This window comes from Dendropsophus ebraccatus, chromosome 4 (genome assembly GCF_027789765.1).
Source record: "Dendropsophus ebraccatus isolate aDenEbr1 chromosome 4, aDenEbr1.pat, whole genome shotgun sequence".
In the NCBI taxonomy this organism is placed as follows: domain Eukaryota; kingdom Metazoa; phylum Chordata; class Amphibia; order Anura; family Hylidae; genus Dendropsophus; species Dendropsophus ebraccatus.
In genome coordinates, this window is record NC_091457.1 from 144,253,339 (window position 1) to 144,268,199 (window position 14,861).

At 49.8% G+C, this 14,861-nt stretch overlaps 1 protein-coding gene across 1 annotated transcript in view; it reads left to right on the forward strand.

Moving 5' to 3' along the window:
• Window positions 1–1,506: 1,506 nt before the first annotated feature.
• The window catches only part of FAM234B (family with sequence similarity 234 member B), a 28,468-nt gene continuing 15,113 nt past the window's right edge, over window positions 1,507–14,861 (forward strand). Inside the window, exons 1-3 of the mRNA XM_069968933.1 lie at window positions 1,507–1,554; window positions 11,405–11,800; window positions 14,618–14,713. Coding sequence (XP_069825034.1) covers window positions 1,518–1,554; window positions 11,405–11,800; window positions 14,618–14,713 — 529 coding nt within the window. The 5' untranslated portion in view covers window positions 1,507–1,517. The remainder of the gene's footprint in view (window positions 1,555–11,404; window positions 11,801–14,617; window positions 14,714–14,861) is intronic.

Sequence of the window (14,861 nt, forward strand, 5' to 3'; positions counted from 1 at the left end):
TGTTATTACATAAGGAAAGTTAGACAAATTCCTAATATACACTTATTATGGGAAATGCACATATACTGCTTCATTTAGTAGATCAGGCAGACTTCAATTTCTCCAAAAAACGTGACGTCACAAATCAGAGTAGGGCTGGGTGTAATTTGTATGAAGCGTCCAGCAGGGGGCGCAGTATATGGAGAAATTACATTGTAATTTCGTCACCGGTTGCAGTCATCCATAGCAGCTTGTGCACTCATCTGGTGGCAGGAAGACTCTCCCCCGCACCCATCCATCCCGCACCGGCTCACCCATCCATCTCTCCCCCCCAAAGACCCCCCACACACATCAGCCGGCGGGATGGACGGGTGTGGGGGGGCTAGGGGAGAGCGGCCAGCGGTATGGACGGGTGTGGGGGGTCTTTGGGGGGCTAAGGGAGTCGGTGCGGGATGGATTGGTGTGGGGAGACGCTTCCTGCCACCCGGTGAGTGCACAAGCTGCTATCGACGACTGCAACCCGTGCCGCAATTACATGTAATTTCTCCATACACTGCGCCCCCTGCTGGACGCTTCATAGGAATTACATCCAGCCCTGCTCTGATTTGTGACATCCCCCCAGCTCCCTCGACCTGTCGGAGTTGAGAAAAGGGAGAATTCGGCTAATGTTTTAGAAATGTGGTCAGGGTCTGAATGTGTGGTTTAAATGATAAGGCGGAGTCAAGGGTGACCCCAATAAGTTGGATGCAGCTCTAGGGAGTCTGGCAAACCATGGACACAACCTCAAGTTGCACTCATCTCTATAAGTAGACAAAGTATAAGCGAATGTAGGATCGTTGGGGGTCTGACTGCCCTGACACTACCTATAAAGAATGGCGGTGGTCCTAGGGTGCTGCTTTTCAGCTTCCTGACCACCCCTGATGGTCACACACAGGCCATTGTGGGTCACAGGGGACCTTTATCGCCAGATGGGTGACCCTCTCATTTGTTGTATATAGCAGGGGGTTCCCAATAACTATGGGCGGTCACTATACACAGTGTTTGCCATGGGGCGACACTGCTCGTGCCAGGGTATTGGGTTGCCAAGACAACCATCGCATGCCTGGCAAGTTTCGTGAACGACCCTATTAATTAGAATAGGATGTACAGAACCAGGTGTGGGACGTTACCTCAGCAATCCATTCCCTGACTCTGCGGAGAGCCTGGGGCAGCACATAGTGGCTGGTACCCCTTTAAATAGGGAAAAAAACACCTATAGTTCTGTGACCACTGCTAGCATACCAACCATGAAAAGAAAGGTGATAGCATAGTATAGATAGTGAGATCTATGAGGCATTAAAGGTCATCTCTAGGACCTGGTCAGGACCCAGTCTGGAGCAGCCCCCCGCAGCCCCCTCTCACATCCGCTCCGTTACACGCTCCCACTTCTCAGCATCATTTACGCAATGAAGATTCTCACCGCACTTCCTGTCTGTAGCATCAAACTACAACTCCCGGCGGGGTGTGCGGCGCGCCTGCGCAGTGGCGCCCCATTGAGTATGGCTACGGTGCTGTCCAGAGCCCTGAAGCTGCCAGGTGAGCGCTGATATAACGGTGCGGGGCGTCCCGCTGGATGGGGTAATGACGTCACCGTGTGTAGGATGCGGGGCCTGGGCGGGGGTGATGGACAGCTGCGGGGATGGCTCCGTATTATAGAACAGGAGCGATGTTCTCTGATGGGATCGGCTGCACGGAGCGCTCCATGTACAGTATGCCGGCAGATGGGAGCAGCAGCCTGCAGGGATCCATCATTGCTGGGAGATAGTGCTCACCACCACACTGGCCGGGCCCTCCAGCAGAACTACAACTCCCAGCATGGCCACAGGCTGGGGGCACTGCTGTAACAGGACAGAGGCCTCCTGATAGGACTGGCCTGCAAGGATGTCATCAGAATTGACCCCCCCCCCCCCCAATGTCTACTCCTTCCCCCCCCAGCTGTCATCTGTGTCCCCCCCCCCAATGTCTACTCCCCCCCAGCTGTCATCTCTGTACCCCCCAGCTGTTATCTCTGTACCCCCCAATGTCTACTCCCCCCCAGCTATCATCTCTGTACCCCCAGCTGTCATCTCTGTACCCCCCAGCTGTCATCTCTGTACCCCCCAGCTGTCATCTCTGTACCCCCCAGCTGTCATCTCTGTACCCCCCAGCTGTCATCCCTGTGCTCCCCCCCAGCTGTCATCCCTGTGCTCCCCCCCAGCTGTCATCTCTGTGCCCCCAATGTCTACTCCCCCCCAGCTGTCATCTTTGTGCCCCCCCAGCTGTCATCTCTGTGTCCCCCCAGCTGTCATCTCGCTGCACCCAGCTATCATCTCTCTGCCCCCCAGCTATCATCTCTCTGCCCCCAGCTATCATCTCTCTGCCCCCAGCTATTATCCCTGTGCCCCCAGCTATCATCTCTGCCCCCCAGCTATCATCTCTGCCCCCCAGCTATCATCTCTGCCCCCCCAGCTATCATCTCTCTGCCCCCAGCTATCATCTCTTTGCCCCCCAGCTATCATCTCTCTGCCCCCCAGCTATCATCTCTCTGCCCCCCAGCTATCATCTCTCTGCCCCCCAGCTATCATCTCTGCCCCCCCAGCTATCATCTCTGCCCCCCAGCTATCATCTCTTTGCCCCCCAGCTATCATCTCTCTGCCCCCAGCTATCATCTCTCTGCCCCCAGCTATCATCTCTGCCCCCCCCAGCTATCATCTCTGCCCCCAGCTATCATCTCTGCCCCCAGCTATCATCTCTCTGCCCCAGCTATCATCTCTCTGCCCCCCAGCTATCATCTCTGCCCCCCCAGCTATCATCTCTGCCCCCCAGCTATCATCTCTCTGCCCCCAGCTGTCATCTCTCTGCCCCCCAGCTATCATCTCTCTGCCCCCCAGCTATCATCTCTCTGCCCCCCCAGCTATCATCTCTCTGCCCCCCAGCTATTATCCCTGTGCCCCCAGCTATCATCTCTGTGCCCCCCTCTGCTGTCATCTCTCTGCCCCCCCAGCTGTCTTCTCTCTGCCCCCAGCTATCATCTCTCTGCCCCAGCTATCATCTCTCTGCCCCAGCTATCATCTCTCTGCCCCCCAGCTATCATCTCTCTGCCCCAGCTATCATCTCTCTGCCCCCAACTGTCATCTCTCTGCCCCCCAGCTATTATCCCTGTTCCCCTAGCTATCATCTCTCTGCCCCCCAGCTGTCATCTCTCTGCCCCCCCAGCTGTCATCTCTGCCCCCCCAGCTGTCATCTCTGCCCCCCCAGCTGTCATCTCTCTGCCCCCCAGCTATCATCTCTCTGCCCCAGCTATCATCTCTCTGCCCCCAACTGTCATCTCTCTGCCCCCCAGCTATTATCCCTGTTCCCCTAGCTATCATCTCTCTGCCCCCCAGCTGTCATCTCTCTACCCCCCCAGCTGTCATCTCTGCCCCCCCAGCTGTCATCTCTGCCCCCCCAGCTGTCATCTCTCTGCCCGCCCAGCTATCATCTCTCTGCCCCCCCAGCTATCATCTCTCTGCCCCCCAGCTATCATCTCTCTGCCCCCCAGCTATCATCTCTCTGCCCCCCAGCTATTATCCCTGTGCCCCCAGCTTTCATCTCTCTACCCCCCAGCTATCATCTCTGTGCCCCCCCCCCCCCAGCTATCATCTCTCTGCCCCCCAGCTATCATCTCTGTGCCCCCCCCCAGCTATCATCTCTCTGCCCCCCCCCCAGCTATCATCTCTCTGCCCCCAGCTATCATCTCTCTGCTCCCCAGCTTTCATCTCTCTGCCCCCAGCTGTCATCTCTCTGCTCCCAGCTGTCATCTCTCTGCCCCCAGCTATCATCTCTCTGCCCCCAGCTATCATCTCTCTGCCCCCCAGCTATCATCTCTCTGCCCCCCAGCTATCATCTCTCTGCCCCCCCCCAGCTATCATCTCTCTGCCCCCAGCTATCATCTCTCTGCCCCCAGCTATCATCTCTGTAACCCCCAGCTACCATCTCTCTGCCCCCCAGCTATCATCTCTCTGCCCCCCAGCTATCATCTCTCTTCCCACAGCTGTCATCTCTCTGCCCCCCTGTGCTGTCATCTCTCTGCCCCCAGCTATCATCTCTCTGCCCCCCTCTGCTGTTATCTCTCTGCCCCCAGCTATCATCTCTCTGCCCCCCAGCAATCATCTCTGTGCCCCCCCCAGCTATCATCTCTGTGCCCCCCCAGCTATCATCTCTTTGCCCCCCTCTGCTGTCATCTCTCTGCCCTCCAGCTGTCATCTCTCTGCCCCCCTGTGCTGTCATCTCTCTGCCCCCCTGTGCTGTCATCTCTCTGCCCCCCTGTGCTGTCATCTCTCTGCCCCCCCCCCCCAGCTATCATCTCTCTGCCCCCAGCTATCATCGCTCTGCCCCAGCTATCATCTCTCTTCCCCCCTCTGTTGTCATCTCTCTGCCCCCCCAAGTATCATGTCTCTGCCCCCAGCTATCATCTCTCTGCCCCTAGCTGTCATCTCTCTGCCCCCCCAGCTATCATCTCTCTGCTCCCCAGCTATCATCTCTCTACCCCCCAGCTGTCATCTCTGCCCCCCAGCTATCATCTCTCTGCCCCCAGCTATCATCTCTCTGCCCCCCTCTGCTATTATCCCTGTGCCCCCAGCTATCATCTCTCTGCCCCCCCAGCTATCATCTCTCTGCCCCCAGCTATCATCTCTCTGCCCCCAGCTATCATCTCTCTGCCCCCCAGCTACCATCTCTCTACCCCCCAGCTGTCATCTCTGCCCCCCCAGCTGTCATCTCTCTGCCCCCCAGCTGTCATCTCTCTGCCCCCCTCTGCTGTCATCTCTCTGCCCCCCAGCTATCATCTCTCTGCCCCCCCCAGCTTTCATCTCTCTGCCCCCCAGCTTTCATCTCTCTGCCCCCCAGCTATCATCTCTCTGCCCCCCAGCTATCATCTCTCTGCCCCCCCAGCTATCATCTCTCTGCCCCCAGCTATCATCTCTCTGCCCCCAGCTGTCATCTCTCTGCTCCCAGCTGTCATCTCTCTGCCCCCCAGCTATCATCTCTCTGCCCTCCAGCTGTCATCTCTCTGCCCCCCAGCTATCATCTCTCTGCCCCCCAGCTATCATCTCTCTGCCCTCCAGCTATCATCTCTCTGCCCCCCAGCTATCATCTCCCTGCCCCCAGCTGTCATCTCTCTACCCCCAGCTATCATCTCTCTGCCCCCCAGCTATCATCTCTCTACCCCCAGCTGTCATCTCTCTGCCCCCCCTCTGCTGTCATCTCTCTGCCCCCAGCTATCATCTTTATACCCCCAGCTATCATCTCTCTGCTCCCCAGCTGTCATCTCTCTGCTCCCAGCTGTCATCTCTCTGCCCCCCAGCTGTCATCTCTCTGCCCCCAGCTGTCATCTCTCTGCCCCCAGCTGTCATCTCTCTGCTCCCAGCTGTCATCTCTCTGCCCCCAGCTATCATCTCTCTGCCCCAGCTATCATCTCTCTGCCCCCAGCTATCATCTCTCTGCCCCCAGCTATCATCTCTGTAACCCCCAGCTACCATCTCTCTGCCCCCCAGCTATCATCTCTCTTCCCACAGCTGTCATCTCTCTGCCCCCCTGTGCTGTCATCTCTCTGCCCCCAGCTATCATCTCTCTGCCCCCCAGCAATCATCTCTGTGCCCCCCCAGCTATCATCTCTGTGCCCCCCCAGCTATCATCTCTTTGCCCCCCTCTGCTGTCATCTCTCTGCCCTCCAGCTGTCATCTCTCTGCCCTCCAGCTGTCATCTCTCTGCCCCCCTCTGCTGTCATCTCTCTGCCCTCCAGCTGTCATCTCTCTGCCCCCCTGTGCTGTCATCTCTCTGCCCCCCTGTGCTGTCATCTCTCTGCCCCCCCCCAGCTATCATCTCTCTGCCCCCAGCTATCATCGCTCTGCCCCCAGCTATCATCGCTCTTCCCCCAGCTATCATCTCTCTTCCCCCCTCTGTTGTCATCTCTCTGCCCCCCCAAGTATCATGTCTCTGCCCCCAGCTATCATCTCTGTGCCCCCCCCTCAACTGTCATCTCTCTGCCCCCAGCTATCATCTTTGTGCCCCCCCCAGCTGTCATCTCTCTGCCCCCCAGCTATCATATCTGTCCCCCCCCCCCCCCCCGCTGTCATCTCTTTCCCCCCCACAGCTGTCATCTCTGTAGCCCCCAGCTGTCATCTCTGACCCCCGGCTATCATTTCTACCCCTCATCTCTGTGCCCCTCCAGCTGTCATCTCTGACCCCCACAGCTGTCATCTCTTTCCTCCCCACCCATAGCTGTCATCTCTTCCCCCCGGCTATCATTTCTACCCCTCATCTCTGTCCCCCCAGCTGTCATCTCTGCCCCCCCCCCACAGCTGTCATCTCCCCCCCCCCCCCCCCCACAGCTGTCATCTCTTCCCCCCGGCTATCATTTCTACCCCTCACCTCTGTCCCCCCAGCTGTCGTCTCTGCCCCCCCCCCCCCCCACCTGTCTGCAGCATAGCAGCCCTATACCCCTAGCCCTTCTGACACCTTTATATAAGCTTTGCAGCAATTTGCTTTACATCACCTCTTCTGACCAGCCTTCTTTCCTCATACACATCAATGTGTCCTGGGCGCCCATGACCAGTGGTCCCTCCTTTGAGCACTTTTATTAATCACAGTTAGTCCGCTGCATAGCGGGGACACCCCACAGGACCCGCCATATTGGAGACGCCGTGACCCGGCCATCTAGACCGTGCAGTTACTCAGATCCTTACACTTACCCAATCACCTGACTGTTCACCTTCTGCCTCCTGTATCCCCCTCCATGTAGCTGTATCCATGTTATTCACTTCACCTTGTGTTTCTTTACCATTGGGGTAATATTGGCCCATATGTTGCACTGATATAGATGATGTAAGAGCTGTGAAGGGCCGGCGGCGTCCTCAGTAATTTATGGCGCTGATGTTACTGGAGCAGGTTTTTCTGCTTAGTATTTCCCAGTATATTACATATCTATGTTTTTGATGTGCACAGTTGGTGTTTTTACGTCCTCACATGTGAGGCCTCCGCTGTATCTTGTGTAACGGAGCAAAGATTTATCCCTTAAATATCCCACAGAATTATAGGTTCTTGTACCTTATAAAAAATATACACGGTGTGAACGAGCCAACATGTCCGCCCGGCCCTTCAGATGATCCTGTGACATATAGATAAGTGATATCAGACTTTTTACTCCTGCCGGCAAATTTTCTGTGAAATTTAACGGTGCTTGTCCATAAACGGACGTTGTGGTTAGTCTGTGTATGATGGGCTGGTCACATCTATCATGTTTCACATGTGTGGGCCTCATTGAAAGTTGGGTCAAGTAATAGGGAGGCTTAAAGGGGTTATCAAGCGCTACAATAACATGGCCACTTTTCCCCCTCTCTTGTCTCCAGCTTGGGCTGGGTTTGAAACTCAATTCCATTGAAGTAAATAGAGCTTAAAGTTACTGTACCACCAGGCCCAGGCAGAAGCACTAAAGGCAGGTCGACCCACCCTTAGTAGAAGGAAACTCTAGCCCCTCTGATAGGGTTCCATTGATTCTAAAGGAGTCACGTCATGGAGGGGCTGGAGTTTCTTCCCACTAAGGGTGGGTCGGCCGCCTCCAGTGCTTCAGCCTGGGCCTGGTGGGACAGTCACTTTAATTACAAACCACACCTGACCTGGAGACAAGAGTGGGGGAAAAGTGGTCATGTTTCTGTAGCGCTGGATAACCCCTTTAACAAGCTAACATCAGTGTTCCCAGCCCTGGGAGCGGAGATGAATATAATATCATTAGGAAGTGAGGAAATTTTTGATAGTTTAAAGTGAATGTACCACCAGGCCCAGGCTGAGCACTGGAGGCGGGCCGACCCACCCTCAGTGGGAAGAAACCCCAGCCCCTCCATGACGTGACTCCATTAGAATCAATGGAACCCTATCATAGAGGGACGGGGATTTCCTCCCACTAAGGGTGGGTCGGCCCGCCTCCAGTGCTCAGCCTGGGCCTGGTGGTACAGTCACTTTAACATGTAGTCTGTATATTTCTACCCCACCCAGAGCTCACTTTAACCCCCCTTTCAGAGCAGTAGCAAATCCCCATATAAAACCTCTCCTGCTCTGGATAGTTCCTGACATAGACAGAGGTGGCAGCAGAGAGCACTGTGTCAGACTGGAAAGAATACACCACTTCCTGCAGGACATACAGCAGTTGATAAGTACTGGAAGACTTGACATTTTTAGAAGTAATTTAAAAACGAAATATACCAGTCGATTTTAAAGTAATTCGTTTTCCCCGGAGTAACCCTTTAAAGGGAGCCTATCAGCATCAACTTCTGACAGCCCAGCAGAGTACAGCAGCTTAACCATAACTGGGAAATCCTAGTTATAACGTTTTTTTTTTAATTTTTATAAAAAAGGTAAAAAATTAAATAAAGAAACGGTACTGACCCATTTTAGACCTTGTTGTTACCATTCCAGAAACATCAGGTCCCCACATATATCACATATACAGTAGATGTGATATTCAGGTGGTCACATGTGATATTTAGGTGGTCACATATATAGGTGTGATATTCAGGTGGTCACATACGATATATAGATTCAGGTGGTCACATATATAGATGAGATATTCAGGTGGTCACATATATAGATCTGATATTCAGGTGGTCACATATATAGATATGATATTCAGGTGGTCACATATATAGGTGTGATATTCAGGTGGTCACATACGGTATATAGATTCAGGTGGTCACATACATAGATGAGATATTCAGGTGGTCACATACACTATATAGATTTGTGCGGTCACATATATGGATGTGATATTCAGGTGGTCACATATATAGATGTGATATTCAGGTGGTCACATACACTATATAGATTCGTGCGGTCACATATATAGATGTGATATTCAGGTGGTCACAGACTATTTGCTCCGTGGCCCCTTATTAGCCTACATAATACGGCCATTGTGAGGTGGAAAGGTAATATTCAACTGTCCGATAAGCGGTCTGCAGGAACAATGTGCCTTCTGTAAGCTCCTCGGTAGTGTAAGGCTTAACCCCTAGAGGACACAGTCTAGTTTGGGCATTTAAAGGATTATATTATCTTCTATAGAGACCCCAGCTAATACCGAGAATGAAGGAGAAGAAGCTGTAAATCAGCAATGACGTCCCTTCATTATCAGTATAACAAATATGGAGATAGGTCACCACTTTACAAGATGGGGTAACCCTTAAAGGGACTGTGTCTCTAGAAAGTGACCTAAATCAAGGTCTAATATTTCTTATCTACATTGTAAAATACTTCTAGAATCTTGCAGCTGATATTGTGGCCACTAAGCCTAATAATAATCTGATATAATATGATGCAGTAGTTCTCTATTGCAGTGTATAATGCCTGTCTATGTCAGATTGTCAGGCAGACTATTAAGGGCCATTATTGGGCTCCTGTATTTTACAGCTTTTACTATTTGGTTGCCTACCTGTACCTTTCACTTCATAGTAAGGCTGGGTTCACACTACGTTTTTGCAATCCTTTTTTTTTTCTTTTGCAAAAACATTATATATATATATATATAAAGGTTCCATACCCCTGCTATATACAGTACCAGGGGGGAGGCAGTGGTGATTGCTATCATTGCTCCCTCAGCTAAAACCACTAACAGAGAGTCTGCCGGACAAGGCAAACATGTCGGGCAGCCTCCCTCCGGGTACTGTAAATAAGAATGTACAGTACACGGAGGGAACAAGATCCTGCTCTGTTTATGGCTGTGCGGCAACGCTTGATCAGAGCAGGGGGATCAGGAACTGCAGGGCTTACACAGTCCTGCAGTTTCCAACGCAAACATTGGGGGGCAGCAGGGGGGCCTGAGTTGCTCCTTAATTCTGCCACCTAATGGAAACTGAATGGCAGCTTCAAAAAATAAAAAATATAAATTTATTTTAATGAATTTATATTACAAAGTAAAATAACTTTATTAAAGGGGTACTCCAGCAAAAAAAAAAAAAACAGGTGGCAGAAAGTGCCAGAAATTTGTCATTTACTTTTATTAAAACATTTTTAAGTCTTCCAGTACTTATTGGCTATATCGGGCATATTCTTTCTAGTCTGGAGAGCAGTAGATGTATTTTATGGGGATTTGCTACTGCTCTGGACAGTTCCTGACATGGACAGAGGTGGCAGCAGAGAGCACTGTGTCAGACTGGAAAGATTACACCACTACCTGCAGGACAAACAGTAGCTGATGAGTGCTGAAAGACTTGAGAGTTTTTAATAGAGGTAATTTATGCTGCGTTTACACGTAACGATTATCGTGCGAATTTGCGTAATAGTGATCGAATTTGAACGATAATCGCACGTGTAAACGCAGCGAACGATCAAACGACGAGCGATCGTTTATTTCGATCTTTGAACATGTTCTCAAATCGTCGTTGATCGTTCGCAAAAAATTCGCAGATCGTTCCGTGTAAACAGTCGTTTGACGATTTAACCAATGTGTGAGATAGGCTTAAGCGATCGCAAAATGATATTTCCGTACGATATATCATACCGTCTAAACGCTGATCGTTATGAAAAAAAAATCGTTACTCCGACATCGTTAATCATACGATCGGGCCAATTATCGTTTCGTGTAAACGAAGCATTACAAATCTATATAACTTTCTGAAACCAGTTGATTTGAAAGAAAAAAAAATGTTGGAGTACCCCTTTAAAGGTATTTCCCACTAAGGAAATCCACATATATATATTCAAAGAAGCTACCTGCACCCTTAGGCATGTTTAGGGAATTCTACCCAAAAATTAACCCTCAGCTTAGATAGAAGGTAGTTACACTCTATACATCAGGGGTAGGGAACCTTGGCCCTCCAGCTGTTGCAAAACTACAACTCCCATCATGCCTGGACAGCCAAAGCTAAAGCTTTGGCTGTTCCTGCATGATGGGAGTTGTAGTTTCCCCCCCCCCCCACCTCTGCTATACATTGTTGCCCATAGACATGAACATTGATAACTAAGCGATAGCTCCAGTATTGTATGAATAAGACCGTAAGAACTTGTTAAATTTACATAATTGGGATAGTAGTAAAATCTTCACTGCGCCGCAGGCAAAAAAAACCCTGCGAGCCCTCGAAATGATTCTTGTGAACTTTGTGAGTAAAGCCTGATGGGTGTGGGCTGCGGTGAGCAGTCTTCAGGAGAGCATACTGGATTATGTCGGCTTACTCTGTCTTGTGTTTCTCATGTACTCAAAGCTTTCTATCCTTTGTGTAAGTCGTGATGAACAGGATGGAAAGAACATGGGCAACCAAACAAACTCTCTCTTCATTGTCTCGGCCCCAGGGATACTGTCAGTATCTAGAATTGGGAGTATTCACACCACTTTTATGGTGTAAGGTCACTTAGAATCTCTTGCTGTTTTTTTTTTTTTTAGGCAAAAAGTCCCATGATCCCAGGGAATATGACCCTCTTACTCAGGCCGATAGCGACGAGAGCGAGGACGACCTGGTCATCAACCTCCAGCAAAATGGAGTCCAGAACGGCAAGGGAACTCGAGGGGCATCCCAGGATCACGACTCCGACGTAGAAGGAATGTCAAAGAGGGTCCAGCAGCGGCCGGTCGATATCAAACTGGATGGGCTATCCAGCCCTGGAGGTCTGGAACCAGAACTAAAGCCGCCACCTTCTGTGCTGTCCTATGTGCGGACCACGGTCTTTCTTCTGACCGTCGTCGTCTCGATGGTAATGGTGCTTGTTTGCGCTTTCCTCATCCCGTGCCCGATGAACGGACAGCACAACTTTTGGACGCTCCACGTGGGGTATGACACAGGTAAGTAGGTTTTACTATTCTCATTTGCAATCTTAAATGGGCACTGTCACTTTAAAAAAATGTTTTTAACATGTCATAGAGAGCGTTCAGACCTCGGTCAATGTCTAGATCGATGTTGGAAGAAGTGTGTGAGATGGAATCCCAATGTAAGGGCTCTATAAGCGTTACTTATGGTCGCTCTTGCGGTCGTCTTGTGGTCGCTATTGCGTTCGTCACTACTGCGAACCACCAAACAGCATCTTATTCAATGCGAACGATTTGCGAACGAGCAACGATAAAAATAGGTCCAGGTCTTATTAAACTATCAGCGATTTCTCGTTCGGTCGTTAATCGTTAACTGCTATTCAACCGAACAAATATCGTTTAGATTCGAACGACTTAACAATAATCTGAACGATAATCGTCCCGTGGAATAGGGCCCTAACTCTGTCTCAGTTGCATGCACAAAATATGGACAGTACACTTATCTCCCGACTCATTTTAGCAATCAGCCGAGGCCTGAAAACACAGACCGATCAAAACTTTTGACGCGTAAACTTTTTTTAAGTGACAGGTGCTCTTGTATGCTCTCATTAGGTTCATTTGACTCTAAAAACACAATTTTTCTTGAGTTTGGCAAGGTTCACACACTGTCTTTTTTTGGCCTTTTGACCGATGTTTTGGCCTTTTGACCGATTATTTTGAAATAAAGGACGTTTTTTGGACTCAAAATGACGGCCGTTCAAAAAGATGGCCGTGAAATGGCCAAAAAAGGCCAATGTGTAAAACCTAGCCATACACAGGTTTTACTATTTGGTGACTGTCTGTATATTTCATTGAATGGTCAGATGGGCGGTAACTTTGTTGCATATATATAACATTGGTTTCAGCGATTACACTTTTTTTTTTTTTTTTTTATTTTACGCCGCTCCTTTAGTTACATATTCATACTGCTTTGTAAATAAAATACTTTTACATTGTATTTGTTCTGATGTTATGTACACTGCAGAGTTCTGTGTACTGTAAATAGGAGCTACAAGATTTCTTGTACTTACCAGTATACAGGGACAGGACATTGAAGGAGTACAGAGCCCTGACCCTTAAAGGGGACCCATTGGTTCTGAAAAAAACACCAGACACGATGGTAGATGAAATTATAAAACTTTTCTACAATATATATGACTAGCAGATCTGAAAGTTTCCCTCAGTATAACAGGGGAAGTGGTTTGACTCTCATTGGAACAGAGAGATTAAAGTGTGGTGAGAATCTTCTGTGGGCGATACCAAGTGTGATTTGGGGGAGGGGGGTTATTATATACAGCATCTGAAAACAAAGGGGAGCTCCTATCTAGCCATCAATTTACTTACTTTCCTGATAAATTTGCCAAAAGTGAATGACGAACTTGATTAATTCATTCATCATTGGATCCCAATGGGCAGCAAATCAGCAAAATGTCCTCAGCCGCCTCCACTAGTTTATGGAGCACAGTAATGGAGGACGCTGAGTGATGTAATGGTCACATGCCCCTCCATATGCCGCCATGTCATAGACGGAATCGCTGCAAGGTTAAGGGGAGATTTATCACACCTTGTGCAGTGGAGCAGTTGCCCATAGCAACCTGTCACATTAAAGCGTCCATTTTTACAAAGGCCTGATTGGTTGCTATGGGCAACTGCTCCACTGCACAAGGTCTGATGCATCAAGCCCCTTTGTGTTTTAGTCTCTTACGACCTTGTGTGGTTTTCCAGGAGGTGATGGGTCGTCTTTAAAGTAACCGTCCTGGAAAAACCAGAAAAGGCAGCTTTGTGGCCCAAAGAAACGGAAGAGATTCCATGTATGCAAGCAGATGTGACATCCTGTGCAAAGAGCACAGAACACTGTCCCTTTAAGGGATTTAGAAAAGCTAAAAATACAGCTTTGGCCCTAAGTTATATTTTCCTGCTCCCCCCTACAGGTGTGGAGGGAATGCACGGTCCCTTCAGGCCAAAAAGCAGCACTTTACCCAAAGGGTCACTTAAATAATATGTTCATACATACAGTATAGTATAATATAATATATGGCTATGAAGGTATATAATCCCCTTCTGCCACATTTTAGAACATTAAGTTTTTTGGAGGTATATTTTAACTCCTTTAGGACTGGCCTACATTGCGCTTTAAGGCCATGTTCCCACTCTGTGTGACATCGGCCGTGTCACGGAACGGCCGGTGTCTGAGAAGATCATCCCGGCCTGATGATCTTTAATGCTGCTAAATTCGGATGTGGGCGCATCCGAGCACACCCGCATCCGAATTCCCTGCTGCACTCAATGGAACGTGCGGCCGGAGCTGCACGCTCCATTGTGTGAACAGACAGGGTTTTCTGAATAGTGGCCGCAGAAAACTGACGTGTCAGTTTCTTCCGACGCCGCTAGGGATCCCTGCCGGAGAAGGCAGCACTACATAAGCTACGTAGCAATTATGTCCGTTTTTGCAAGTATGCAACAACGGCCGTGATTACTACGTAGCTTACGTAGTGTAAACATAGTCTAAGGGTGCGTTCACACATACAGGATCTGCAGCAGATTTGATGGCGCAGATTTAAAGTTAGGGCTTATGAATGTCAGGCAGAGAGCAGCGGCTGCGGAGGAGCGCGCACTCTCCCATAGACAGTGTGAACATACCCGTACAGCAGGAGCCCATTAGGCTTCTCCGGTGATTATACCAGTGCTTGTGAACCTAAGCAATAACCATGATGTATATATTTACCATGGTCCACAAGGACATATAGGGGTAAAGTATAGGTATATACATTTATGATTCCTTTGTTCACCATTTTAATGTTTTTTTTTTTGTAGAGTTTTCCTCCCCTCTGGAGCTGTTTGATGTAAATAAGGACGGAGTACCGGATATACTGCTGACGTTCTTGTCTTCCAAAATCGGTGAACCACAGGGTAAGGTGAAAGTGACAACCTCTGCAGAATGGGTGACCATTGTGATACATAGTCACACCAAGCTTGCGAGGCCAATCACAGGGGCTGCTGTGGCAGGAGTGGAGTACGACACTCATAAGCCCTAATAGGAAATACGAGCAGGGTTTTT